Source organism: Pseudorca crassidens, chromosome 1 (assembly GCF_039906515.1).
Source record: "Pseudorca crassidens isolate mPseCra1 chromosome 1, mPseCra1.hap1, whole genome shotgun sequence".
Lineage (NCBI taxonomy): Eukaryota > Metazoa > Chordata > Mammalia > Artiodactyla > Delphinidae > Pseudorca > Pseudorca crassidens.
Genome location: NC_090296.1, coordinates 85,768,869 through 85,796,037, shown reverse-complemented (window position 1 = coordinate 85,796,037; position 27,169 = coordinate 85,768,869). Strand labels below are relative to the sequence as shown.

The window sequence follows — 27,169 nt, the reverse complement described above, 5'->3', positions numbered from 1 at the left end:
CCGTGAGTCAGGGTCTCTTCACCAATAAAATGTGTGTAATAACCTGCCAGTAGGTAGAAAGAACCTGCCTGTCAACTTTCTGAACATTTGTCCCCAGCATCGACGTCCATAGGGCTGGAATGAGTAAACGTTCCCGGAGACTAAGGAGCCTCCGGAGGCTCTTTTATTACCAGTTCAGATTTGCCCGGAAGCCTACGCCACCTGGCCAGAGTGCGCTGGTGGTTTCGAGAAACACCCTCTTGCCCTCCCAGTCCTCCAGAGGGCTCCGTCATCAATAATTCATTAAGAACCTCCTCCCCATTGGTTGGGCCCTCCACCCGCGCTGGTAGCAGCCCAATGAGGAAGGACTTGAGAGAGCCCTTCTGAATAGTGAACGAGCTCCCGTGACGTAGATACTGGGGATTGGCTGAGACGGCGCGAGGCGGGGCCAGCTCGGGCGGTGGCTAGGGCGGCCTGGGCAGCTCAGAGCGAGCTGGGGAGGGTCGAGTCCGGAGTGGGGACAGTTCGCTGGACCTGCACTGAGAGGGCGAGCGCGGGGTGCGGACGGGCGGACCGGCGGCAGGATGTTTAGCTGGTTGGGGCGGCAGGCGGGCGGGCGCGAACGAGCGGGCGGCGCGGACGCGGTGCAGACGGTGACGGGCGGCCTGCGCTCGCTCTACCTGCGCAAGGTGCTGCCGCTGGAGGAGGCGTACCGCTTCCACGAGTTCCACTCGCCCGCGCTGGAGGACGCCGACTTTGAGAACAAGCCCATGATCCTGCTGGTGGGCCAGTACAGCACAGGCAAGACCACGTTCATCAGGTAACCCTCCCCGCCCGCTCTTCACCCCTGCCTGCGAACCTGTCCCTACCACCTAGGTGGAGGCGGTCCTCCCCACGTGTGTGCTCGTTGTCACCAGCCTCCCGCCTCCCTCGGGCTTCCTGCAGCGCACACTTCCCCTTGGAGGAACCCCGTCTCCGCTGCTTCCTCCTTCAGTATCGGCGTGACCTCAGGTTCCCCGTCCGAGCGCGGTGCCCGGGTGTCCGAAGCCCCAACCGGGGCGCGGCCGACAAAGTAGGGGCTGGCTCTCCCTACGCAGCCAGGAGGGTCCTCGAAACCGCCCCCCGCCCCTGTCTGCGTACTCCGAGCCCTCCTTCTTTGCTTTTGGAAAGGCACTCCTCTGGCTGGCATTATCTTGTCACCCTAGCCTGGGAACCCGGGGAAGGGAGGGAAAGCGAGGTTATAATAAGCACCTTCTTGATGAGCTAGTGAGGGCTACGGCTGGAAATGGGGACGGAGGTGTGTGGTAACAGAATGTGTTATTGAGTCAAAGTTGGAAAGTTAAGCCCCTAGCACAGTGCCCCGCGAATAACTATTTGTTGGATGAATGAAAGAAAGGAAGGAAGAAAGAATGAATGGCAACAGTAGAGGGTATTGCCCACTCCCCCTTCCCTTGCGGTCCTTGCACGCCGCCTCCACCACAGAGTTCGGGGGACAGGGTAGAGAGGCCGCCTTCATTCAGCTCTTGCACAGCCTCCCTTTACCGTGCGTTAGGAAGTTAGCTGTGTGTAGCCGCCGCACCAGCGGATGCCCAGTGGAACTAAGGGGGAGTGTCATATTACTATTCGTTAGTTTCCATTTCTTAGGTGGGTCAGTCCCTCCTCCCTCACCCTTGACAGCTGAAAATATTGTCATGCTCGCTGTGTCTCCAAAAGCAAACAGTTACTGTGCATGCCTTGACATTCAAATCGTATAGCTCCTTCCTAGTGATTTTTGATGGGAAATCATTTACATTGTAACAGATAGCTTTTTGAAGGGGCTATTTTACTTTTAAAGCAGCTGGCATATTAAGACTCACTTTCTTTGGTTAGGAGACTTGTTTTCCTGGGTTAAACTGTGTCAGTTGAAACAAAGTAATCATTTAAGGTTTTGATCCAGGGTTTTGGAAATTGTAACAGTCTCTTCATCATTGATGTTCAACAGGTGTTCAGAAAACTGCATTGGTATTTGGATACATGCCATTTCTATTAAGTAGTGACCTCTTTTTCTCCCTTCCAGTGACCTAAATAGTTCCCACAAATAGAGTAGTTGTCACTACAGAAAATATAGGCCTGCAGATACACTATGAATGAATTCAGTAAAACAAATACACTATATTGAAATATAGTTCTAGGCAGTAAATTGAATGTGAAGGAAGATGGAAGAAAATAATTTTAAATTGCTCTATTTGGTGCTTATTAGTAAGCTGAAAACAATATTAAATATGTCACCTAAGACACTCAAAATGAACCGTAGAAATATTACAGTAACTGATACCTTGAAAGATGAGGCACAATACATTTAAGGTCTCAGTAATACTAACCAGTTTTTAAGTATGTGGGACAATGAAGTATTATGACCAAGTGGTACAAGAGTGGTAGGTGGACTTTTTTTTTGAAATATACAAATAAAGGATAAGAAGGTAAGCATTGTTATAATAGTCTCAGACATTAGCGGTGGCATGTTCACAGCACCCTGAGTAGTTCCTCCCATCTGTCCTTGCCATGAGAGCTTTATTGTGTGATTCGGGAGCCATGGTTGATACTATGTCAACCCGGATGTGATGAGGCACTCTCTCTGCTCCCACAGCCTGGATAGTAAGCAAGCCAAAGGCAGGAGAACAAACCCACAGGAACATGAATCGATCTTTTTTTCAGTTTACTGTTTTTCTGTTTCATCATTTGGGGGGAGCTTTGTGGAATAGCTAAGCATAGTTTAAAGATGGATTTTGAGGTCTGGCAACTCCATCCAAATGAACTACTTCTCAGGAGGCACTGGAGCCCCATGTGCAACACCAGGGTGAGGGAGGAGTCACCTTATCAGGAAGTCACTTGCTCTTGAGACCTTCCCTAACGACAAAGTGACTTTATTGTTAGGCAGCAGGCACAAAAGTGGACCTGTGAGGTAGACAGGGTAGAAGAAAATCAGGGTAGACAGGAAGGTTGGTGAGCACCGGAGACGGGAGTTTGGTTTCAGAGTGGAGCTAGGAGGAAAAGATGTAGCTTCTGGGAGGAAAGCCCCAAACAAAAGGGCAGCTGCCCTCTAGAGTCCTGCACTGGAACTGGGGGCCAGAGGTGTTGGCCCAGGGTGCTGATAGTCCTGGAACATGCCTGCATCCGTGGCTGTCTTTTCTCAGTGCCTGGGTGGTTTGCTTCTAGCCAGTGAGCACTGGAAGCTCATACTTGACTATGGGGTGCACCTATCTGCATAGTCAGAGATTCTTATCTACCTGGCTTCCTGCATATCCCAAGAGGTCACTGGTAACACAGAACCTTCACTGATATGGAGGGAAACTTCTCTCCTTGTAAAGCCACTCAGCAAGACCTTTGAGGTACATTCCACACCCTTGATGAAACCTTACTCTTGCTTCCTTTTGTCCCATAACTGGGATGAACTAAGAGCCCCACTGAAACATGGTGAGCCAGGACATTCACCAAGAGTGAAGAAATTAAGTGTGTGCTGTGTTCTAATGAAGAGGTCTCCTAAATGGGGTGGATGGAGAACCTGAGTGTCAAGAAGTTGTGCTCATTCCTGCATGGAAGATCACCATGAAGGACTCAAGTGTGAGGAGGAGGATGGATAGAAGGAGAGTCTTGGTGGACTCTCCTCACATGGGTCACAAAGCTGGCCCAGAACTTCAGGAGATGTTTGTCAAAGTCTTTTGGAGGTAGAAACAAACAGCCTATTGTCTCGTTGACAGTTTTATTTCTCAGAAGACAGAGGATGCAATGGGAGGAACTGTTGGTGCTCTGCCTCTGACCAGCAGGAAAGAACTGACCAGAGAAGGAGAAGAGATGGGCACGGGGGAAGTGGCCATGTCATGGTAGACTCTTTAACAGCCAAGGAAGGCTGGATATTGGGTTCAGCCAGGCTTATGTCCAAAATCTGAGGAAAACAGATTTCAGAGATTCCCCCAGAAAAGTCCCTGGGCCCAGGTGCTATGAAGGAAGACATTTCCCCTGAGAGGATGTGAGGTTCACCAGAAATCCATTCAAACCACACAACTGCAACTTCTGGTTTTGTTGTTTTTTTTTTTGCGGTACGCAGGCCTCTCACTGTTGTGGCCTTTCCCGTTGCGGAGCACAGGCTCCGGACACGCAGGCTCAGCGGCCATGGCTCACAGGCACAGCCGCTCCGCGGTATGTGGGATCCTCCCGGACCGGGGCACGAACCCGTGTCCCCTGCATCTGCAGGTGGACTCTCAACCACTGTGCCACCAGGGAAGCCCACAACTTCTGATTTTTAAGAGCTCCACTTTCTCTCTTCCTCCTACACCCTGTCCTGTTCTCTCAAAAAATTTATTCTAATAAGGAAAAAAAAAGGAAGTCACTCAGGAAGCTATATAGGCTTTTAAAGGGTAGAGACCAAGGAAATTAGGCAAGAAAAAGAAACAGAAGGAATGTAGATTGGAAAGGAAGAAGTAAAACCATCTCTATTCACAGAGGACATGATCCTGTATGTAGAAAAATCCTAAAGATTTAGGAAAAGCCTTAAAAAACTCTTAAAACTAACAAGTTCAGCAAGATGTCAGGATATAAGATTAATATACAGAATCAATTATATTTCTATACACTAGCAATGAACAATCTGAAAATGAAATTAAGAAAATTCCATTTATAATAGCACCTTAAAAAATAAAGTACTTAGGAATAAATTTAACAAAAGTAATGTAAAACTTATGCACTGAAAACTATAAAACTTTGTTGAAAGAAATTAAAGAAAGCCTTAAAAAAAAAAAAGAAAGACATTCCATGTTCATGGATTGGAAAACTTAATATTTTTAGAATGGCAGAAGTACTCAAAGTGACCTGCAGATTCACGGCAATCCCTAGCAAAATCCCAGTTGCCTTCTTTACAGAAATTGACAAGCTGATCCTAAAATTCACATGGAAGTGTAAGGGATCCAGAATAGCCAAAACAATCTTGAAAAAAAAATTGCATTTCTCATACTTCTGATTTCAAAACTTACCACAAAGCTACAGTAAACAAGACAGTGTGATACTAGCTAAAGATAAACATATAGATCAACTGAATAGAATTGAGAGTCCAGAAATAAACCCATACATCTATGATAAATTTGTTTTTACAAGGGTTCCAAGACAATTCAATGGGGGAAAATATTCTTTTTAACAAATGATGGTGGGACAACTGGATATCCACACTGCAAAAAAGAATAGGAAGTGACTTCTAATGGGTACAGTGTTTCTTTTTGGGTGATAAAAATGTTTTGAAATTAGATAGTGGTATTAGTTTCACAACTCTGTGAGTATACTAAAAACCACAGAATTGTGCCTTTTAAAAGTGTGAATTTTATGGTATATGAATTATATCTCGATAAAAAATATAAAACAATTCAGTCTTTCAGTATTAAGCATCCTGTGATTTATTTACTTTCTATAAATTCTGCAGTTAGTGCTAGTCAGGTAATTTCTGCATTTGTGTACAATAATTTAAAATAAAAATGGATGCCAGAAAGAAAACGAATGAAAAAAAAAGTGGGAATAAGCTGAAAGAACACAAGGACAGAAGGAACTAAGGAGTAGACCCGAGAAAAAAGGAGTACAAATAGCCATTGCACCATCCCTACGCTTGTTTCCTTGTATGGTCTTGTCAGTGTATAAAGGTACATTCTTCATAACACTCAAGTTAGTAAAATCAAGGTATGATGGTTTCCTATAAAATGCTTGAAAAAATAATTATGCTTTAAAACTTTAAATATTAAATATAGCATTAATAGGGGAAAAGGGAGCAGGGTTTCTACACACAAGGGTGAAAACAAGGTTTATGGACAGTACAAAGCACTAAGAAGCTGGAGTGAGTGGGCTGAGAGGGCAAAAATGCCTCAGACAATAAAAAAGCCTTTTTAGGTATGATTAGAACAAGAAAAAGAATCAGGAAGTGATAGGCTCACTGCTTGGAACTCTTGCTATAACATTAACAGAAAGCAGAACTACTCAGCTATTATTTGGCTTCCTCCTTTTCTCTCAAAGAAAATGCCCCAGGGATGGTAAAGGGAGCCCAGCCATGTTTGAGAGGGACTCAAACCCAGACTGCGAGGAGCTCTCCAGGGCCTGGCACAGGCAAGACCGAGTAAATACCCGGTTGGATAGATAGATGGGAGGCCCTTATAGGACGAACTTGCAGTTGTGCTCTAAGGACTGTGTTTGGTGATTTGTAAGAAATTATGAAGAATATGCAAAGTATCAGAAAATTGGAAGCAGACAAATGTCCCAGTTTTCAAAAATGGGGGGAAATAGATTTTAAGGACAAAGCTCTGCTCCATTCCTTTGATAGGCTCTAGACTCAGTTATTAAAGAGAAGTGAAGGCACTCACTAGGAGGCAGTCTGGTTGGTGGTCCAGTGGTTAAGACTTCACCTTCCAATGCAGGGGGTGCGGGTTCGATCCCTGGTCAGGGAGCTGAGATCCCACATGCCTTGGGGCCAAAAAAACAAAACATAAAACAGAAGCAATATTGTAACAAATTCAGTAAAGACTTCAAAACTAAATGGTCCACATCAAAAATAATCTTAAAAAGTTCCTTTAGGGAAACACTGTGTGTCCAGTTGAGTGGTTCTCACCCCCATTCAAGTGCTGGACCCCTGAAAATCATAGTAGCGTGTGTCAAGTACCATACCTTTTACAGATCTCGCCGAGATACTGAAATATTTAATTTTCACCAAACAATAGACTTTATTTACAATATACAATATAAGATCATACCTGCACAGCCTAGTGTTTCTTTATTCAAATACTATTGATTTCAGGGATGGGTCCAGCTATCACAGACTATGGAGAAGAATCAAACTGTGAGGGCTCTGGGTGACAAGAGCTGTGACACTAAAGCACAGTTTGGGATGGGTGCATAGGAGGGACCCTTCCTGCAGGTTTGGATGTTGGAAAAGGCCTCCCTGAGGATACAACCTAAAAGCTGAACCCTACGGAATGAGCCAGAATTTGCTGCCCCAAGGAGACGGGGAAGGGAAAGTGAGAAAGTGTCACTGATGAGGCCCAGGTTTGGGTAACCGGGTAGGTGGTTGAGCTATCCGCTGAGATGGGGACACAAGAGGAGGAAGAGTAGGGGCATACTTACGAGTTTAGATTTAAGCCTGTGCGTAAGTGGACACCCAGGTGTAGAGTCCGTGAGGGGTCAGACATGGGTCTGGAATGAGAGGAAGAGGAGCTTGTGGAGACGCTGGGGAAAATGTCACCAGGTAGGTGGAGTAATGCCAGGGGAGGATGATGGTTCAGAGCCATCTTAGGGCTGTTTTGCTTGCAAGTGACAGCAATTCAACTAAAAAAATCTTAAGTAAAAAGGTATACCTTAGCCCATAGAATGTACATCACCAAGAGTGAACCCTAATGTAAACTGTGGACTCTTGGTGATAATGCTGTGTCAGGGTGGGTTCATCAGTTGTGATAAGCGCACCACTCTATTGGGGGATGTTGATGATGGGGGAGGCGATGCATATGTCAAGGCAGGGGGTGTGTGGGAAACCTCTGTATTGTCCACTCAATTTTGCTGTGAACGTAAAACCGCTCTAAAAAATAAAATCTGTTAAAAAAAAAAAAAGGTATACCTTTTCTCACAAAAGTGTTTGAACCAGGCTGTGCTGGCTTCAGGCCTGGCCTAGGACCCCACGTGGTGCCATCAGGACTCGCTGTCTCAGCTCTGCTGCCTTCCTCATGCTGGCTTCCTTCTCAGGCAGTTCCTCGTGGGGTGGGCAGACCCTCTCTAATTCCAGACTCACATTCTGCCGGCTCAGCAACCCCAGTAGGAAAAAAGAGAACCCCTTTCCCCATAGTTTCACGGAAAGTCTCAGGTTTGAGTTTTATTGGCTCAACTTTGGCCATCTGCCCATCCTTGCACCAGTCTCTCGAGCCAGGGGAATGAAGTACCCGTGCCTGGAGTGGGGTGGTCAGCCCCCAAACCTCACGGACTAAGGGTGGGGAGAGGCAGCTTCTCAGGGCACGGCTATCAAATAGGGGAAATGGACGCTAGACAGGTGAAACAGAAGACGACCCCTACAAAAGCCAGGGAACGAGGGCTGGGTGGTCAGCAGCATCAGCTGCCTTGGGGAAGCGGAACCAGTGGATTAGCCACCAGGAGCCAGGGTGACCTTGGTAAGAGTCAGTAGGTGGTGGTGATGGAAGCCAGGTGGCAGAGGGTTGAGGAATGAGTGGGAGGTGAAGCGTCAAATATAGAAAACTCTCAGCAGCTGGGCACTGAAGGCGAGGAATCGTGCCCTGGTCACAGGCATTCCGGAGGTTTGGTTGATGAGCATGGCCTCAGCAGAGTTAGAAGTTGATGGAAGGGGCCCGTGGAGGGGGAGCGGCTGGCATTTCAGAAGCCCAAGAGGAGGCAGGACTTGGAGCAAGGATTCGGGGGGAGGGGGGCGGTACCGGCCAGGTTGAGTGTGGCATTGGCAGCATCAGTCAGCTCGGCGAGACGCCGTAGGTTGGCCTCTCATCCACTCATTACATCGTCTACCTGACAAAGGGCAGCGGTACCCGAGGATTAGGAGAAGTGACATCTAGAAGCTTACTTCTAAAAGGCATTCAATGTACTTTTCAAAACCTTGGAAAATTGTGAACTAGAGAGCTGTGGTTCCTGGATCTGTCTGTGGGTCAGGATCACCAGGACACCTTCGGAAACAGATTCCAGGGCTTCATCCCAGACCTTATGAATTGGAATCTCTGTGGATGAGACTGAGAAATCTGTTTTTTGTTTTTATAAACTATATCTCAAGGTGATTCTTAGGCAGCCTCCCCCAGGAAACATTAGAGAGCCGTTGCTACACGAATATTCAGTTGATGGAATCATGACACTAGAACCATCAAGCTTGAAGAGAGAGGCTTACTGTGGTGGACCTTCCATGGCATATGGTCCAAGCTCCATCTGTTCACATTTTTAGCAGCTGACGTAGAAGAAGACATAGAAGTCATGATTACAAAACTGGGGATTATGCAATAAATGCAGTTTAATAAACAGCCTTTTTCACTTAATACGATATGATGCATTTTTTCTGCTGTCATTAAGTAATCTTCAAAAATAATGTTTGCATCATATTCTATCATAAAGCTTGGAACATTGTTTTTAATATTTTTCCCAGTTTTTAATTGAAATATAGTTGATTTACAATGTGTTAATTTCTTTTTTTTTGATTTTGATATGTTTTTATTTCAATCCCAATATTCAAGTTGGAAAATCCAGTGAGTTTTTTTTCTTTTAATATTTATTTATTTATGGCTGTGTTGGGTCTTTTTTTTAAATTCAAACAGAAAGTCACAAAAATTATAATCATCCTCATCAGTACACTCAGTCCCATGTAATTAATTTTTTTTAATCTTGATCTTTTGTTAGCACTTTTATGAATTCATCAGTTTTCCATTAGAGTTCTGAAAATGCTCATTCATTCAATTCAGCAGTATAGTCAGTTACCAGAAACCTGTACTTGTCAGTCTTTTCCATGAATTCCCTGAAGATGAAACCCTTTTATAGGAACATTTTTGCAAAAGCATCAGAGTACACCCAGAACTGTCTGTAAATGACAAAAGACTTAAAAATGACCACAGTTAAAGATTTGATGAAAGTTCATAATAATGTAATTGACAAGGAAATTTAGTTATTTCTGAGATATACATTTTAAAGTAATTAGAATTATGACATAACATTATCCCAGAACATATAAGATTTTTAGAAATTTCATGTAATGTCTGAAACAGTTATATTAACATATTTCCATACAAATAACCCAAAGAAAGTTTAGTATTAGTTGTTTTTTTGGTTTGTTTTTTTATACTGCAGGTTCTTATTAGTCATCAGTTTTATACACATCAGTGTATACATGTCAATCCCAATCACCCAATTCAGCACACCACCCACCGCGGTTTTCCCCCCTTGGTGTCCATACGTTTGTTCTCTACATCTGTGTCTCAACTTCTGCCCTGCAAACCGGTTCATCTGTACCATTTTTCTAGGTTCCACATACATGCGTTAATATACGATATTTGTTTTTCCCTTTCTGACTTACTTCACTCTCTCTGACAGTCTCTAGATCCATCCATGTCTCAACAAATGACTCAATTTCTGGCTGAGTAATATTCCATTGTATATATGTACCACATCTTCTTTATCCATTCGTCTGTCAATGGGCATTTAGGTTGCTTCCGTGATCTGGCTATTGTAAATAGTGCTGCAGTGAACATTGGGGTGCATGTGTCTTTTTGAATTATGGTTTTCTCTGGGTATATGCCCAGTAGTGGGATTGCTGGGTCATATGGTAATTCTATTTTTAGTTTTTTAAGGAACTTCCATACTGTTCTCCATAGTGGCCATATCAATTTACATTTCCCACCAACAGTGCAAGAGGGCTCCCTTTTCTCCACACCCTCTCCAGCATTTGTTGTTTGTAGATTTTCTGATGATGCCCATTCTAACTGGTGTGAGGTGATACCTCATTGTAGTTTTGATTTGCATTTCTCTAATAATTAGCGATGTTGAGCAGCTATTCATGTGCTTCTTGGCCATCTGTATTTCTTCTTTGGAGAAATGTCTATTTAGGTCTTCTGCCCATTTTTGGATTGGGTTGTTTGTTTCTTTAATATTGAGCTGCATTAGCTGTTTATATATTTTGGAGATTAATCCTTTGTTGATTAGTCTGCAAATATTTTCTCCCATTCTGAGGGTTGTCTTTTCGTCTTGTTTATGGTTTCCTTTGCTGTGCAAAAGCTTTTAAGTTTCATTAGGTCCCATTTGTTTATTTTTGTTTTTATTTCCAGTACTCTAGGAGGTGGATCAAAAAAGATCTTGCTGTGATTTATGTCAAAGAGTGTTCTTCCTATGTTTTCCTCTAAGAGTTTTATAGTGTCCAGTCTTACATTTAGGTCTCTAATCCATTTTGACTTTATTTTTGTGTATGGTGTTAGGGAGTGTTCTAACTTCATTCTTTTACATGTAGCTGTCCAGTTTTCCCAGCACCACTTATTGAAGAGACTGTCTTTTCTCCACTGTATATCTTTGTCTCCTTTGTCATAGATTAGTTGAACATAGGTGCATGGGTTTACCTCTGGGCTTTCTATCTTGTTCCATTGATCTATGTTTCTGTTTTTGTGCCAGTACCATATTGTCTTGATTACTGTAGCTTTGTGGTATAGTCTGAAGTCAGGGAGTCTGATTCTTACAGCTCCGTTTTTTTACTTCAAGACTGCTTTGGCTATTTGGGGTCTTTTGTGTCTCCATACAAATTTTAAGATTATTTGTTCCAGTTCCATAAAAAATGCCATTGGTAATTTGATAGGGATTGCATTGAATCTGTAGATTGCTTTTGGGTAGTATAGTCATTTTCACAATATTGATTCTTCCAATCCAAGAACGTGGTATATATCTCCAGCTGTTAGTATCATCTTTAATTTCTTTCATCAGTGTCTTATAGTTTTCTGCATACAGGTCTTTTGTCTCCCTAGGTAGGTTTATTCCTAGGTATTTTAGGTATTTCTTTCTGTTGCAATGGTAAATGAGAGTGTTTCCATAATTTCTCTTTCAGATATTTCATCATTAGTGTATAGGAATGCAAGAGATTTCTGTGCATTAATTTTGTATCCTGCAACTTAAACAAATTCAGTGATTAGCTCTAGTAGTTTTCTGGTGGCATTTTTAGGATTCTCTATGTATAGTATCATGTCATCTGCAAGGAGTGACAGTTTTACTTTTCATTTCCAATTTGTATTCCTTTTCTTTCTTTTTCTTCTCTGCTGTGGCTAGGACTTCCAAAACTATGTTGAATAATAGTGGTGAGAGTGGATATCCTTGTCTTGTTCCTGATCTTAGAGGAAATGCTTTCAGTTTTTCACCATTGAGAATGATGTTTGCTGTGGGTTTGTCGTATATGGCCTTTATTATGTTGAGGTAGGTTCCCTCTATGCCCACTTTCTGGAGAGTTTTTATCATAAATGGGTGTTGAATTTTGTCATAAGCTTTTTCTGCATCTATTGAGATGATCATATGGTTTTTATTCTTCAATTTGTTAATATGGTGTATCACATCGATTGATTTGCATATATTGAAGAATCCTTGCATCCCTGGGATAAATCCCACTTGATGATGGTGTATGATCCTATTAATGTGTTGTTGGATTCTGTTTGCTGGTATTTTGTTGAGGATTTTTGCATCTATATTCATCAGTGATATTGGTCTGTAATTTTCTTTTTTTGTAGTATCTTTGTCTGTTTTGGTATCAGGGTGATGGTGGCCTCATAGAATGAGTTTGGGAGTATTCCTGCCTCTGCAATTTTTTGGAAGAGTTTGAGAAGAGTGACTGTTAGCTCTCCTCTAAATGTTTGATAGAATTCACCTGTGAAGCCATCTGGTCCTGGACTTTTGTTTGTTGGAAGATTTTTAATCACAGTTTCAATTTAATTACTTGTGAATGGTCTGTTCATATTTTCTGTGTCTTCCGGGTTCAGTATTGGAAAGTTATACCTTTCTAAGAATTTGCGCATTTCTTCCACGTTGTCCATTTTATTGGCATAGAGTTGCTTGTAGTAGTCTCTTAGGGTGCTTTGTATTTCTGTGGTGTCTGTTGTAACTTCTCGTTTTTCATTTCTAATTTTATTGATTTGAGTCCTCTCCCTCTTTTTCTTGATGAGTCTGGCTAATGGTTTATCAATTCTGTTTATCTTCTCAAAGAACCAGCTTTTAGTTTTATTGATCTTTGCTGTTGTTTTCTTTGTTTCTATTTCATTTATTTCTGCTCTGATCTTTATGATTTCTTTCCTTCTTCTAACTTTGGGTTTTGTTTGTTCTTCTTTCTCTGGTTCCTTTAGGTGTAATGTTAGATTGTTTACTTGAGATTTTTCTTGTTTCTTGAGGTAGGCTTGTATAGCTATAAACTTCCCTCTTAGAACTGCTTTTGCTGTATCCCATAGGTTTTGGATCATCGTGTTTTCATTGTCATTTTTCTCTAGGTATTTTTTGATTTCCTCTTTGATTTCTTCAGTGATCTATTGGTTATCTAGTAACGTATTTTTAGCCTCCATGTGTTTGTGTTTTTCCCCTGTAATTCATGTCTAATCTCACAGCATTATGGTCAGAACATATGCTTGATATGATTTCAATTTTCTCAAATTTACTGAGGCTTGAGTTGTGACCCAAGATGTGACCTATCCTGGAGAATGTTCTGTGAGCCCTTGAGAAGAAAGTGTAATCTGCTGTTTTTTGATGGAACGTCCTATAAATATCAAATCTATCTGGTCTATTGTGTCATTTAAAGCTTCTGTTTCCTTATTTATTTTCATTTTGGATGATCTGTCCATAGGTGTTAAAGTCCCCCACTATTATTATGTTACTGTCAATTTCCTCTTTTATAGCTGTTAGCAGTTGCCTTATGTATTGAGGTGCTCCTATGTTGGGTGCATATATATTTATAATTGTTATATCTTCTTCTTGGATTGATCCCTTGATCATTATTGAGTGTTCTTTCTTGTCTCTTGTAACATTCTTTATTTTAAAGTCTTTTTTATCTGATATGAGTATAGCTGCTCAAGCTTTCTTTTGATTTCCATTTGCATGGAATATCTTTTTCCATCCCCTCACTTTCAGTCTGTATGTGTCCCTAGGTCTGAAGTGAGTCTCTTGTAGACAGCATATATATGGGTGTTGTTTTCGTATCCATTCAGCAAGCCTGTGTCTTTTGCTTGGAGCATTTAATCCTTTCACGTTTAAGATAATTATCAATATGTATGTTCCTATGCCCATTTTCTTAATTGTTTTGGGTTTGGTTTTGTAGGTCCTTTTCTTCTCTTATGTTTCCCACTTAGAGAAGTTCTTTTAGCATTTGTTGTAGAGCTGGTTTGGTGATGCTGAATTCTCTTAGCTTTTGCTTGTCTGTAACGCTTTTGATTTCTCCATCGAATCTGAATGAGATTCTTGCCGGGTAGAGTAGTCTTGGTTGTAGCTTCCTCCCTTTCATCACTTTAAGTATATCATGCCACACCCTTCTGGCTTGTAGAGCTTCTGCTGAGAAATCAGCTGTTAACCTTATGGGAGTTCCCTTGTATGTTATTTGTTGTTTTTCCCTTGCTGCTTTCAATAATTTTTCTTTGTCTTTAATTTTTGCCAATTTGATTACTATGTGTCTCAGCGTGTTTCTCCTTGGGTTTATCCTGTATGGGACTCGCTGTGCTTCCTGGACTTGGGTGGCTACTTCCTTTCCCATGTTATGGAAGTTTTTGACTATAATCTCTTCAGATATTTTCTCAGGTTCTTTCTCTCTGTCTTCTCCTTCTGGGACCCCTATAATGCGAATGTTGTTGTGTTTAATGCTGTCCCAGAGGTCTCTTAGGCTGTCTTCATTTCTTTTCATTCTTTGTTCTTTATTCTGTTCCGCAGCAGTGAGTTCCACCATTGTGTCTTCCAGGTCACTTATCTGTTGTTCTGCCTCAGTTATTCTGCTATTCATTCCTTCTAATGTAGTTTTCATTTCAGTTACAATGTGTTAATTTCTGCTGTACAGCAAAGTGATTCAGTTATACATATATATACATTCTTTTTTATATTCTTTTCCATTATAGTTTATTGTAGGATACTGAATATAGTTCTCTGTGCTGTACAGTAGGACCTTGTTGTTTATCCATTCCACATATAATACCTTACATCTGCTAACCCCAACCTCCCACTCCATCCCTTCCCCAGCCCCCTCCCCCTTGGCAGCCACAAGTCCATTCTCTATGTCTGTGAGTCTCTTTCTGTTTTGAAGATAGGTTCATTTGTGTCATATTTTAGATTCCACATATAAGTGATATCATATGGTATCTGCCTTTCTCTGACTTCACTTAGTATGATAATCTCTAGCTGCATCCATGTTGTTGCAAATAGCATTATTTGATTTTGGCTGAGTAGTATTCCATTGTATATATATACCACATCTTCTTTATCCATTCATCTGTCGATGGACATTTAGGTGGTTTCGTGTCTTGGCTGTTGTGAATAGTGGTGCTGTGAACATGGGGGTGCGTGTATCTTTTTGGATTAAAGTCTTGTCTGGGAATATGCCCAGGAGAGGGATTGCTGGATCATATGGTAATTCTATTTTTAGTTTTCTGAGGAACCAGCATACTGTTTTCCACAGTGGCTGTACCAACTTACATTCCCACGAACAGTGTAGAAGTATTCCCTTTTCTCAGCATCCTGTCCATCATTTGTTATTTGTAGAGTTTTTAATGATGGCCGTTCTGACCGGTGTGAGGTGGTACCTCATGTAGTTTTGACTTGCATTTCTCTAATAATTAGTGATGTTGAGAATCTTTTCATGTGCCTACTGGCCATTTGTATTTCTTCTTTGGAGAAATGTCTATTTAGGTGTTGCCCATTTTTCAATTGGGTTGTTTGTTTTTTGTTGTTGTGTCGCATGAGCTGTTTGTATATTTTGGAAATTAAGCCTTTGTCGGTTGCATCACTTGGAAATATTTTCTCCCATTCCATAGGTTGTCTTTTTGTTTTTTTATGGTTACCTTTGTTGTGCAAAAGCTTATAAATTTGATTAGGTCCCATTTGTTTATTTTTGTTTTTATTTCTATGGCCTTGGGAGACTGACACAAGAAAACACTGGTACAATTTATGTCAGAGAATTGTTGCCTATGCTCTCTTCTAGGAGTTTTATGGTGTCATGTCTTATGTTTAAGTCTTCAAGTCATTTTGAGTTTATTTTTGTATTTGGTGAGAGGGTGTGTTTTAACTTCATCAGATTTACATGTGGCTATCCAACTTTACCAACAGCACTTGCTGAAGAGACTCTCTTTTTCCCGTTTTATATTCTTGCCTCCTTTGTCAAAGATTAATTGACTGTAGGTGTTTGGGTTTATTTCTGGGCTCTCTATTCTGTTCCATTGACCCCTAAGTCTGTTTTTGTTCTAATACCACGCTGTTTTGATTACTGTAGCTTTGTAGTATTGTCTGAAGTCTAGGAGGGTTATGACTGCTGCTTTGTTCTTTTTCTTCAAGATTGCTTTTGGCAATTCAAGATTGCTTTGATTTGATGGTTCCATATAAATTTTAGGATTTGTTCTAGTTCTGTGAAAAATGTCATGGGTAATTTGATAGGGATCACATTAAATCTGCATGGGTAGTATGTTATTTTAACAATATTTGTTCTTCCAATCCAAGAGCATTGTATATCTTTCCATTTCTTTGAATCATCTTCAGTTTCCTTTATTAATGTTTTATAGTTCTCAGCAGATGTCTTTCACCTCCTTGGTCCAGTTTATTCCTAAGTATTTTATTTTGGGGGGCACGATTTTGAAAGTTTTTTTTTTTTTTTTTTACATTCCCTTTCTGATATTTCATTACTATTGTAAAGAAATACAACTGATTTCTATAGGAACATTGTTTTTAATTTTATGCTGTTATGCCTAATATTGCAATGAATACTCTTGGCTATAAATCTTAGTATATCTAGCTTTTTTCTTAGAATAGCTGTCTGAGCATGAATTACTGCATCAGAAGTTATGAATATTTTTCAAGTTTATATATACTCATTTTTATACTAATTAATTTAATTTATTTATTTATTTTTGGCTGCATTGGGTCTTGGTTGCAGCACACAGGCTTTCTCTAGTTGCAGCGAGCAGGGCCTCCTTTTCGTTGCAGTGCAAGGGCTTCTCATTGTGATGGCTTCTCTTGTTGTGGAGCATGGGCTCTAGGCACGCAGGCTTCAGTAGTTGTGCACAAGCTCAGTAGCTGTGGCTTGCGGGCTCTAGAGTGCAGGCTCAGTTGTTGTGGCACACGGGCTTAGGTGCTCTGCAGCATGTGGGATCTTCCCAGACCAGGGCTTGAATCCGTGACCCCTGCATTGGTAGGCGGTTTCTTAACTACTGCGCCACCAGGGAAGTCCCTATATATACTCTTGACAGATGTACTTTGTGTGTGTGTGTGTGTGTGTATGCTGTATATATTAAATATATATGTACACACACACACACAAAGGAGTGTCCGTGTGTGTATATATATTCCTATTCAGAAAAGTTATTTCAAATTAGACTCCCATTAGGGAGTCTAATATAAGGATTATTATTTCATTAAACCATTGATAAAACTAAGTATTACTATTAAAAACAAATAAATATGATAGGAAAAAGTTTCTTTTTTTTTATCTCTAGTGAAGCTGAACTCATAAAATATATAGCCAACATCTATATTTTTTTGTGAATTGTATATGAACTTGGACCAATTTTCATTTGGAGTATTAGTCTTTATCTTGCAGATATTTAAATATTTTACTCAGTAATGGCTGTCAGTCCTTTGTCATTGTTACTATAAGTTTTTTTTCCAGTTTGAGGTTTGCTTTTTTAATTTTTATGATAATTTTTGACGTGCAGAAATATGTAACATTTGTGGTCAAATCTAGCATTTTTTTCCTCCATAGAAGATGTCTTTTATCTCTCTTATGCCTAGGAAATCCTTGTTTATCCTAAGATTTAGAAAATATTCACCTGTATTTTCTTTTTTTAAATAGATTTTTAAAAATATTTAACTCTTTAATCCACTTGGAAGTAAAATCTGTTTTGAAAGTATTCTTGTTTTGGTTTTTTATTTTTTAACCTTGTTTATGGAATAATCCTATATATTCTTTTCCATTTTGGTTTATCCCAGGAGATTGGTTATAGTTCCCTGTGCTATACAGTAGGACCTTGGTGTTTATCCATTCTAAATGTAATAGTTTGCATCTACCAATCCTAAACTCCCAGTCCATCTCTCTCACCCCACCCGACCGCCCCCTTGGCAACCGCAAGTCTGATCTCTGTCTGTAGGTCTATTTCTGTTTTGTAGATAAGTTCATTTGTGCCATATTTTAGATTCCACATATAAGTGATATCATATGGTAATTGTCTTTCTCTTTCTGACATACTTCACTTAGTATAATAATGTCTAGTTGCATCCATGTTGCTGCAAATGGCATTATTTCATTCTTTTTATGGCTTAGTAGTATTCCATTATATATATGTACCATATCTTCTTTTTTTTTTTTTTTTTTTGTTTGGTTGTTTCTTTTTGCGGTATGCGGGCCTCTCACTGCCGTGGCCTCTCCCGTTGAGGAGCACAGGCTCCGGACGCGCAAGCTCAGCGGCCATGGCCCACGGGCCCAGCCGCTCCGCGGCACGCGGGATCCTCCCGGATCAGGTCACGAACCCGTGTCTCCTGCATCGGCAGGCGGACTCTCAACCACTGCGCCACCAGGGAAGCCCTGTACCATATCTTCTTTATCCATTCATCTGTCAGTGGACATTTAGGTTGTTTCCATGTTTTGGCTATTGTGAATAGTGGTGCTATTAACATAGGGGTGCATGTATCTTTTTGAATTATGATTTTGTCCAGGAATATGCCCAGGAGTAGGATTGCTAGATCATATGGTAATTCTACTTTTAGTTTTTTGAGTAACTGCCATACTGTTTTCCATAGTGGCTGTACCAACTTACGTTCCCACCAACAGTAGAGGAGGGTTCCCTTTTCTCCATACCCTCTCCAGCTTTTGTTATTTGTAGACTTTTTAATGATGGCCATTCTGACTGGTGTGAAGTGATACCTTATCATAGTTTTAATTTGCATTTCTCTAATAATTAGTGATGTTGAGCATCTTTTCATGTGCCTATTGGCCATCTGTATGTTTTCTTTAGAGAAATGTCTGTTAAGGTCTTCTGCCTATCTTTCAGTTGGGTTGGGTGTTTTTTTGTTGTTGAGTTGTATGAGCTGTTTGTGTATTTTGGAGATTAAGCCCTTGTCAGTCACATCATTTGCAAATGTTTTCTCCCATTCCTAGGTTGTCTTTTTGTTTTCATTTTTGTTTTAATGATTTCCTTTGTTGTGCAAAAGCTTGTAAGTTTGATTAGGTCCCATTTGTTTATTTTTGTTTTTATTTCTATTGCCGTGGGAGACTGATCTAAGAAAACATTGGTACAATTTATGTCAGAGAATGTTTTGCCTATGCTCTCTTCTAGGAGTTTTATGGTGTCATGTCTTATGTTTAAGTCTATAAGCCATTTTGAGTTTATTTTTGTGCATGCTGTGAGGTTGTGTTCTAACTTCATCAGATTTACAAGCAGCTGTCCAACTTTCCCAGCAACACTTGCTGAAGAGACTTTTTCCCGTTTTATATTCTTGCCTCCTTTTTTGAAGATTAATTGACTGTAGGTGTGTAGGTTTATTTCTGGGCTCTCTATTCTGTTCCATTGATCCGTATGTCTATTTTTGTACCAATACCGCACTGTTTTGTTTATTGTAGCTTTGTAGTATTGTCTAAAGTCTGGGAGAGTTATGCCTCCTGCTTTGTTTTCTACCCCCCCCAGGATTGCTTTGGCAATATGGTTTATATGGTTCCATATAAATTTTTTGATTATTCTAGTTTTGTGAAAAATGTCATGGGTAATTTGATAAGGATTGCATTAAATCTGTAGATTCCTTTGGGTAGCATAGCCATTTTAACAATATTAATTCTTCCAATCCAAGAGCATGGTATATCTTTCCATTTCTTTGAATCCTCTTTAATTTCCTTTATTAATGTTTTATAGTTCTCAGCGTATAAGTCTTTCACCTCCTTGGTCAGGTTTATTCCTAGGTATTTTGTGTGTGTGTGTGTGTGTGTGTGATTTTAAAAGGTATTGTTTTTTTACATTCCCTTTCTGATATTTCATTGTTAGTGTAAAGAAATGCAGTCAATTTCTGAATGTTAATCTTGTATATCCTGCTACTTGGCTAAATTCATTTATTAGATCTATAGTAGTTTTTGGGTGGAGTCCTTAGGGTTTTCTATATACAGTATCATGTCATGTGCATATAGTGACAATTTCACCTCTTCCCTTCCAATTCGGATACCTTTTATTTCTTTTTCTTGTCTAACTGTTGTGACTAGGACTTCCAATACTATGTCAAATAGAAGTGGTGAGGGTGGGCATCCTTGTCTTGTTTCAGATTTTAGTGGGAAGACTTTCGGCTTTTCACCATTGAGTATTATATTGGCTGTGGGTTTGTCATAAATGGCTTTTATTATGTGAGATGTGTTCCCTCTTTACCCACTTTGGTGAGAGTTTTTATCATGAATCGATGTTGAGTTTTTTCAAATGCTTTTTCTGCATCTATTGAGATGATCATGTGGTTTTTAACTTTTATTTATGTGGTGTATCACATTGATTGATTTGTGTATGTTGAGCCATCCTGTGAACTTGGGATGAATCCCACCTTGGTTGTGGTGTATGACCTTTTTTATGTGTTGTTGGATTTGTTTTGCTAATATTTTGTTGAGAATTTTTGCATCTATATTCATCAAAGATATTGGCATGTAATTTTCTTTTTTGGTGTTATCTTTGCTGGTTTTGGTATCACAGTGATGGTGGCTTCATAGAATGTCTTTGAGAGTGTTCCCTCATCTTCAGTCTTTTGGAAGAGTTTGAAAATAATATAAGTTCTTTGTGTGTTTGGTAGAATTCATTCATGAAACCATCTGGTCTTGGACTATTTTTTTAAATATAAATTTATTTATTTATTTTTGGCTGTGTTGGGCCTTCGTTGCTACACACAGGCTTTCTCTAGTTGTGGTGAGTGGGGGCTACTCTTCATTGCAGTGCACGGGCTTCTTATTGTGGTGGCTTCTCTTGTTGTGGAGCATAGGCTCTAGGCACATGGGCTTCAGTAGTTGTGGCACGTGGGCTCTAGAGCACAGGCCCAGTAGTTGTGGCGCACAGGCTTAGTTGCTCTGCGGCATGTGGGATCTTCCTGGACCAGGGCTTGAACCCATGTCCCATGTATTGGCAGGCGGATCATTAACCTCTGCACTACCAGGGAAGTCCCTGGTCTTGGACTTTTGTTTGTAGGGAGTTTTTTTTAATTACAGATTCGATTTTACTTTTAGTGATCAGTCTATTCAAATCATCTATTTCTTCTTGATTCCCTTTTGATGGGCTGTATATTTCTAGAAAGTTGTCCATTTCTTCTAGGCTGTCAAATTTGTTGGCATATAATTGTGCATGGTATTCTCTTATGGTGTTTTGTATTTCTCCGGTATCAGTTAAGATTTCTCCTTTTTCATTTCTTATTTTGTTTATTTGGGTTCTCTCTCTTTTCTTGGTGAGCCTGGCCAGAGGTTTATCAATTTTGTTTACCCTTTCAAAGAACCAGCTCTTGGTTTATTGGCTATTTCTGTTGTTTTTTAAATCTCAATTTTATTTATTTCTTCCGTGATTTTTATTATTTCCTTCCTTCTGCTGACTTTAGGTTTTGTTTGTTCTTCTTTTTCTAATTCTTTTAGGTGGTAGTTTAGGTTGTTTATTTGAGATTTTTCTCATTTTGTGAGGCAGGCCTGTGTCACTATGAACTTCCCTCTAAGAACTGCTTTTGCAGTATCCCATAGATTTTGTATGGCTGTGTTTTCATTGTCATTTGTCTCAAGGTATTTTTTAAATTTCCTTTTTGATTTCTTCGTTGACCCATTGTTTTTTTTAGTAACATGTTGTTCAGTCTCCATGTAGTCGTTTTTTTTTCTCATTTCTTTTCCCATGGTTGATTCCTAGTTTCAGGTCATTGTGGTCAGAGACGATGCTTGAAATAATTTCTGTACTCTTAAATTCATTGAGGTTAGTTTTGTGCCTTAGTATGTGGTCAGTCCTAGAGAATGTTCCATGTGCACTTGAAAAGAATGTGTATTCTGTTTTTTGGGGACGTAATGTGCTGTAAATATCAATTAAGTCTAACTGTTCTATTGTATCATTTAGGATCTCTGTTGCCTTATTGATTTTCTTCTAGACGATCTGTCCATTGATGTGAGTGAGGTGTTAAAGTTTCCTACTATTACTGTATTCCCATCAATTTATGTCTGTTAGTATTTGTTTTATGTATTTGGGTGCTCCTACATTATGTGCATATATGTTGATGAGTATAAAATCCTCTTGTATTGATCTTTTTATCATTACATAGTGCCCTTCTTTATCTTTCTTTATAGCCTTTGTTTTAAAGTCTTTGTTTTCTGATATGAGTATTGCAACTCCTGTTTTCTTGTCATTTCTGTTTGCATGAAATATCTTTTTCCATCCCCTCACTTTCAATCTATGTGTGCCCTTTGCCCTAGGGTGGGTCTCTTACAGGCAGTATATTGTAGGCTCTTGTTTTTTTAGTCCAGTCTGCCATTTTATGTCTTTTGATTGGTGCATTCAGTCCATTGACATTTAAGGTAATTATTGATGCACACATATTGCCGTTTGAAACCTTGTTTTCCAGTTGATTGTTTCTTCTTTGTTCCTTTCTTTTTGTGGTTTAGTTCCTTTTATTTTATGGTTGTGTTCTCTTCTTTTTGGTTTTTGTGAATCTATTGTGTGTTTTTAATTTGTAGTTGCCCTGTTTTTCAAGTATGTTAACCCCTTCCTCTATCTGCTTGCTTTAGACTGATAGTCATATGGGCTCAAACACATGCTTAAAAAAAAAAAAAAATCTGCATTTTCTTACTCTCCTTCCCCACATTTTATGATTTTGATGTCCTTTTTTACATCTTCATGTTTATCCTTTTGATGTTCTTTGTGTTTATCATCGCTTTCACAAATAGGTTTTTTTTTTTTCTTTCTTTTTGATCTGTATACTGGCTAATTTAAGTGATTTACTTTCCAGTTGTGATTTCCTCCTTCCTATATCTTCCTGCTCCTTTTCTATTTAGAGAAGACCTTTCAATATTTCTTTTAGGATAGGTTTAGTATTGCTGTATTCTTTTAGTTTTTGCTTGTCTGAGAAACTCTTTATTTCTCCTTCTATTTTAAATGATAATCTTGCTGGGTGGAGTGTTCTAGGTCACATGTTTTTCCCTTTCAAGACTTTGAATATATTTTGCCCCTCCCTTCTGGCCTGCAGTGTTTCTGTAGAGAAATCAGGTGATAGCCATGTGGGTGTTCCCTTGTAATTAACTCTTTGTTTTTCTCTTGCTGCCATTAGAATCCTCTCTTTATCTTTAATTTTTGCCATTTTTATTATAATATGTCTTAGTGTAGGTCTGTTTGGGTTCATCTTGTTTGGGACCCTCTGTGCTTCCTATATCTGGATATCTGTTTCCTTCTTTAGATTTGGGAAGTTTTCAGCCATAATTTCTTCAAATACATTTTCGATCCCCTTTTCTCTTTCTTCTCCTTCTGGAATCCCTATTATGCATAGACTGACCCACTTTATATTATCCCATAGGTCTCTTGTATTGCTTTCATTTCTTTTTTTTCATTTTTTTTTTAATTCTGCTTTTTGTCTGCTGTTTTGATGGGGTAGTTTCCATTATTCTCTTCCAGATCACTTGTCCTTTCTTCTGCATTATTCATTCTGCTATTCAATGCTTAAGCTCAGCTTTCATCTCAGCAAATTAATTTTCTAATTTTTCTTGGCTCCTCCTTTTACTTTCTAGTTCCTTTTTACAGTAATCTGCATTTTTGTCGATAGCCTTTCTTAATTCCTTCAGTATTTTCATTGCTTCCTTTTTGAACTCGGTGTCCATTAGACTGAAAAGGTCTGTTTCATTGTTTGTTCCTTCAGGGGAATTCTCTTGGTTTTTTAACTGGGCGTGGTTCCTCTGCTTCTTCATTTTGCTTTTATTTCTCTTACTCTGTGAGTTTAGGAGAAACAATTATTTACCGTAGTCTTGGAGGGCTATTTATATGAGGGAGCATCCCTGAATAGCTTGTGGGGGTTTAATATATTTTTGCGCGAGGGCTGTTTTTGGTTTGGATGCTTGCTGTCTCTTTCCTCAGCATGTGCTGGCCATTTCCCCTTGATAGCAGGTGTGCAGGTGCGGGGCCTGCCCACGGAAGTATGCTGCTTTTGATTCCTGTAAACTTCCTCTCCCTTTGTTCTCCTTTCCTTCCTTTCCCTTTCTTCCACCCTCCTTCCAGAGCAGCATGGAAGGTGGAGAGGAGCAGCTCCAGATGATGGCATAGGTTAGACAGCACTGTGCCTTCAGCGTATCCCAGCCTGAAGTAGTTTAAATTCCACTCATAGCTGGAAAAATAGAGGTATGAAAGGCTTTACCCAGCAAGTTCCAAATACTTGGTCCAACAGGCCATTCCAGTTTTTCTTGGTGCACTCCCTTAGAGCAGTTACAAGGATGATGTTATCTGAACAAACAGTCCTGGTGATAATATGTCAATGATTTAACTAAGGGAAAACAAAAATGAAAAGAAAAGTTAGGTTTCACACTTAAGGAAGACATAGAGTTTTAAAATGGAAGTGAAGCTTGGCCTGACTTAGTTTTTCAATAACTCAAAGAAGATTAAATATTTAAAGTAATCTTGTAATAACTTTTAATGGAATATAATATGTAAAAATACTAGATCACTGTGCTGCACACCTGAAACTAATATAATGTTGTAAATCACTATAATTCAATAAAAATAAATAAATAAGCTAAAAACTTTTTAAAGTAGATGCTTCCTCAGAGATATTTATCTCAGCATTATTTATTTATTTGAAGTATAGTTGATGTAGAATGTTGTGTTAGTTTCTAGTGTACAGCAAAGTGATTCATATATATATATATAAACTCTTTTCCAGATTCTTTTCCATTATGGGTTAATACAAGATATCGACTGTAGTTCCCTGTGCTGTACTGTAGGTCCTTATCTATTTTATATATAGTACTGTGTATCTGTTAATCCCAGGCTCCCAATTTACCCTCCCCCCTGCCCTTTCCCCTTTGGTAACCATAAGTTTGTTTTCTATCAGCATTATTTTTAATAGCAAGAAACGGGAAGCTATTTCAATGCCCAACAGAAAGGAAATGGCAGGCTAAACTGATGCATACTCACCTCAGAATAGTATGCAGCCATTAAAACTTGTGTTTTCAAATAATTTTTAATGGTGTGAGGAAAAACTAATGGTGAAAAGTCTAGATGCAAAATTGTTTAAATGCTTTGATCCCAATTTTATAAAGAAAAAATTATACCTGCAGAAAATGACTGGATGGAAGCATATCAAAATGTTCAAATTAGTCATTGTCCTGTATTAATGTGGTCCTGTGCAAGCTGCTTAACTTGTCATAAGCGCAGTTTTCTCTTCTATAAGCTAGGGATAAAAATACCTGCTCCAGCAACAGGGAGGGTGAAAGGATAAAGCCTATGTGTGAAATGCCTTATAAACTGTTGTTTGTAAGATTATTATCATTATTATTAGTATTTCATCATAATCTGTTGTTTGGTGGTGTCTACAAGCAGTGGTGGTAGTGGTGGTGGTGGTGGTACTCATTGCTAGGAAATAATGATATATTCTGGACCATTTTTATAAGACTTGTGATAATAAATGTTTGATTCTTCTGGCATTTCCATTTCTTGGTATTAAACATGAGGATAAACAAAAGAAACTGCTTTAAAAACATTTCTAGATTTAGGACAAATCAGAGTTGAAAGACTAACACTTTCTTTTCAGTCCCTTTCCTAGTGAAATGGTGGGTCAGGTATTATCAATCAAAAATACATTGTGTAAAACCTTCCAACACATTATAAATTGAAATGTATTTAAATTCATAGCCCTGGATTTAAAAATCAGGAAATAAAACTGTTTTTCTTGCTGAACTCAAAAGTTGTATACTTTAGATATTTTTTTCACAACTCTGTGGTTTAAAACCTTAGTAATGCTCAAAGGAACAAAATGACCGTTGGAGTTAAATGCTCTTTTAAAAAATGTCCCAAACCACAGCAATGAATTAAACCTCTAAACTCTCTGCACAGATGCCATTGTATGCACAAATATTTTAAAATCTCATTTAGCGTTACACAAGCCATTTCTCTTTCTCATTTCTGGCTTGAGAATTTAAAAAATATTGCTCATAAAACACCCCAGATAGATGTGCCATATTGCTTTTTAGAGTGCTTACTTAATGATTGAATACCAACTAAAAAGTCTTAGATTTGTGTATTTGTTATGATTCACAAAACCCATTCCTGTAAACACGCCTGTTGGAGGTTGATAGCCTCTTAAGTTCTGATTTAGGGCAGGTAGTGCTCTCACAGGACTAATAGAAATCCTAGGTTCTAATGAACGATTTAATCTATTCGAACCTTTGTTTTCTCATCTGTAAAATGGGGGATAAAAATAGCACCTACCCCATAAGGAACTTAGGATTAAATAAGTTTATTCATATAAAGACTTTAGTACATAACAAGTTCTCAAACGTTAGGTATATTACTAAAATAATTAATGCCTTTTCCATTATTTCAAGCACAAGTGTGACAGACAAAACCCAGACAGAATGCATGGGTGAATACCCAGGGGAGACGAGGTTTGCAGCTGGAATTTTGGATGTCTATCATTGAGTAATGTGCCTCTTCTAGCTTGTTTGTTTGCTTGTTTTTTAGTTATTCTTAAGCTCGTCTTTGAGAGGATGGTGCTTGGGTATGTTGAGGGACTTTTCGTGGTCTTGAAGATTTTTGTTCTTCCCCTGTCACAAATGACAATTTTTTTTTTAGCACCTTTATTGGAGTATAATTGCTTTACAATGGTGTGTTAGTTTCTGCTGTATAACAAAGTGAATCAGCTATACATATACATATATACCCATATCTCTTCCCTCTTGCGTCTCCCTCCCTCCAACCCTCCCTATCCCACCCCTCTAGGTGGTCACAGAGCACCGAGCTGATCTCCCTGTGCTATGTGGCTGCTTCCCACTAGCTCTCTTTTTTACATTTGGTAGTGTATATATGTCCATGCCACTCTCTCACTTCGTCCCAGCTTACCCTTCCCCCTCCCCATGTCCTCAAGTCCATTCTCTATATCTACATCTTTATGCCTGTCCAGCCCCTAGGTTCTTCAGAACCTTTTTTTTTTTTTTTTAGATTCCATGTATGTGTGTTAGCATATGGCATTTGTTTTTCTCTGTCTGACTTACTTCACTCTGTATGACAGACTCTAGGTCCATCCACCTCACTACAAATAACTCAATTTCATTTCTTTTTATGGCTGGGTAATATTCCATTGTATGTATGTGCCACATCTTTTTTATCCATTCATCTGTCGATGGACACTCAGGTTGCTTCCATGTCCTGGCTATTGTAAATAGAGCTGCAGTGAATACTGTGGTATATGTCTCTTTCTGAATTATGGTTTTCTCAGGGTATATGCCCAGTAGTGGGATTGCTGTGTCATATGGTAGTTCTAT

General features: G+C 39.4%; 1 protein-coding gene across 1 annotated transcript in view; it reads left to right on the top strand.

The window, feature by feature from the left end:
• The first annotated feature begins 425 nt into the window (after window positions 1-425).
• Window positions 426-27,169, top strand: part of EHD4 (EH domain containing 4) — an 89,653-nt gene continuing 62,909 nt past the window's right edge. The window contains exon 1 of the mRNA XM_067744168.1: window positions 426-799. Within this exon, the coding sequence (XP_067600269.1) occupies window positions 564-799 (236 nt within the window). The 5' untranslated portion in view covers window positions 426-563. The remainder of the gene's footprint in view (window positions 800-27,169) is intronic.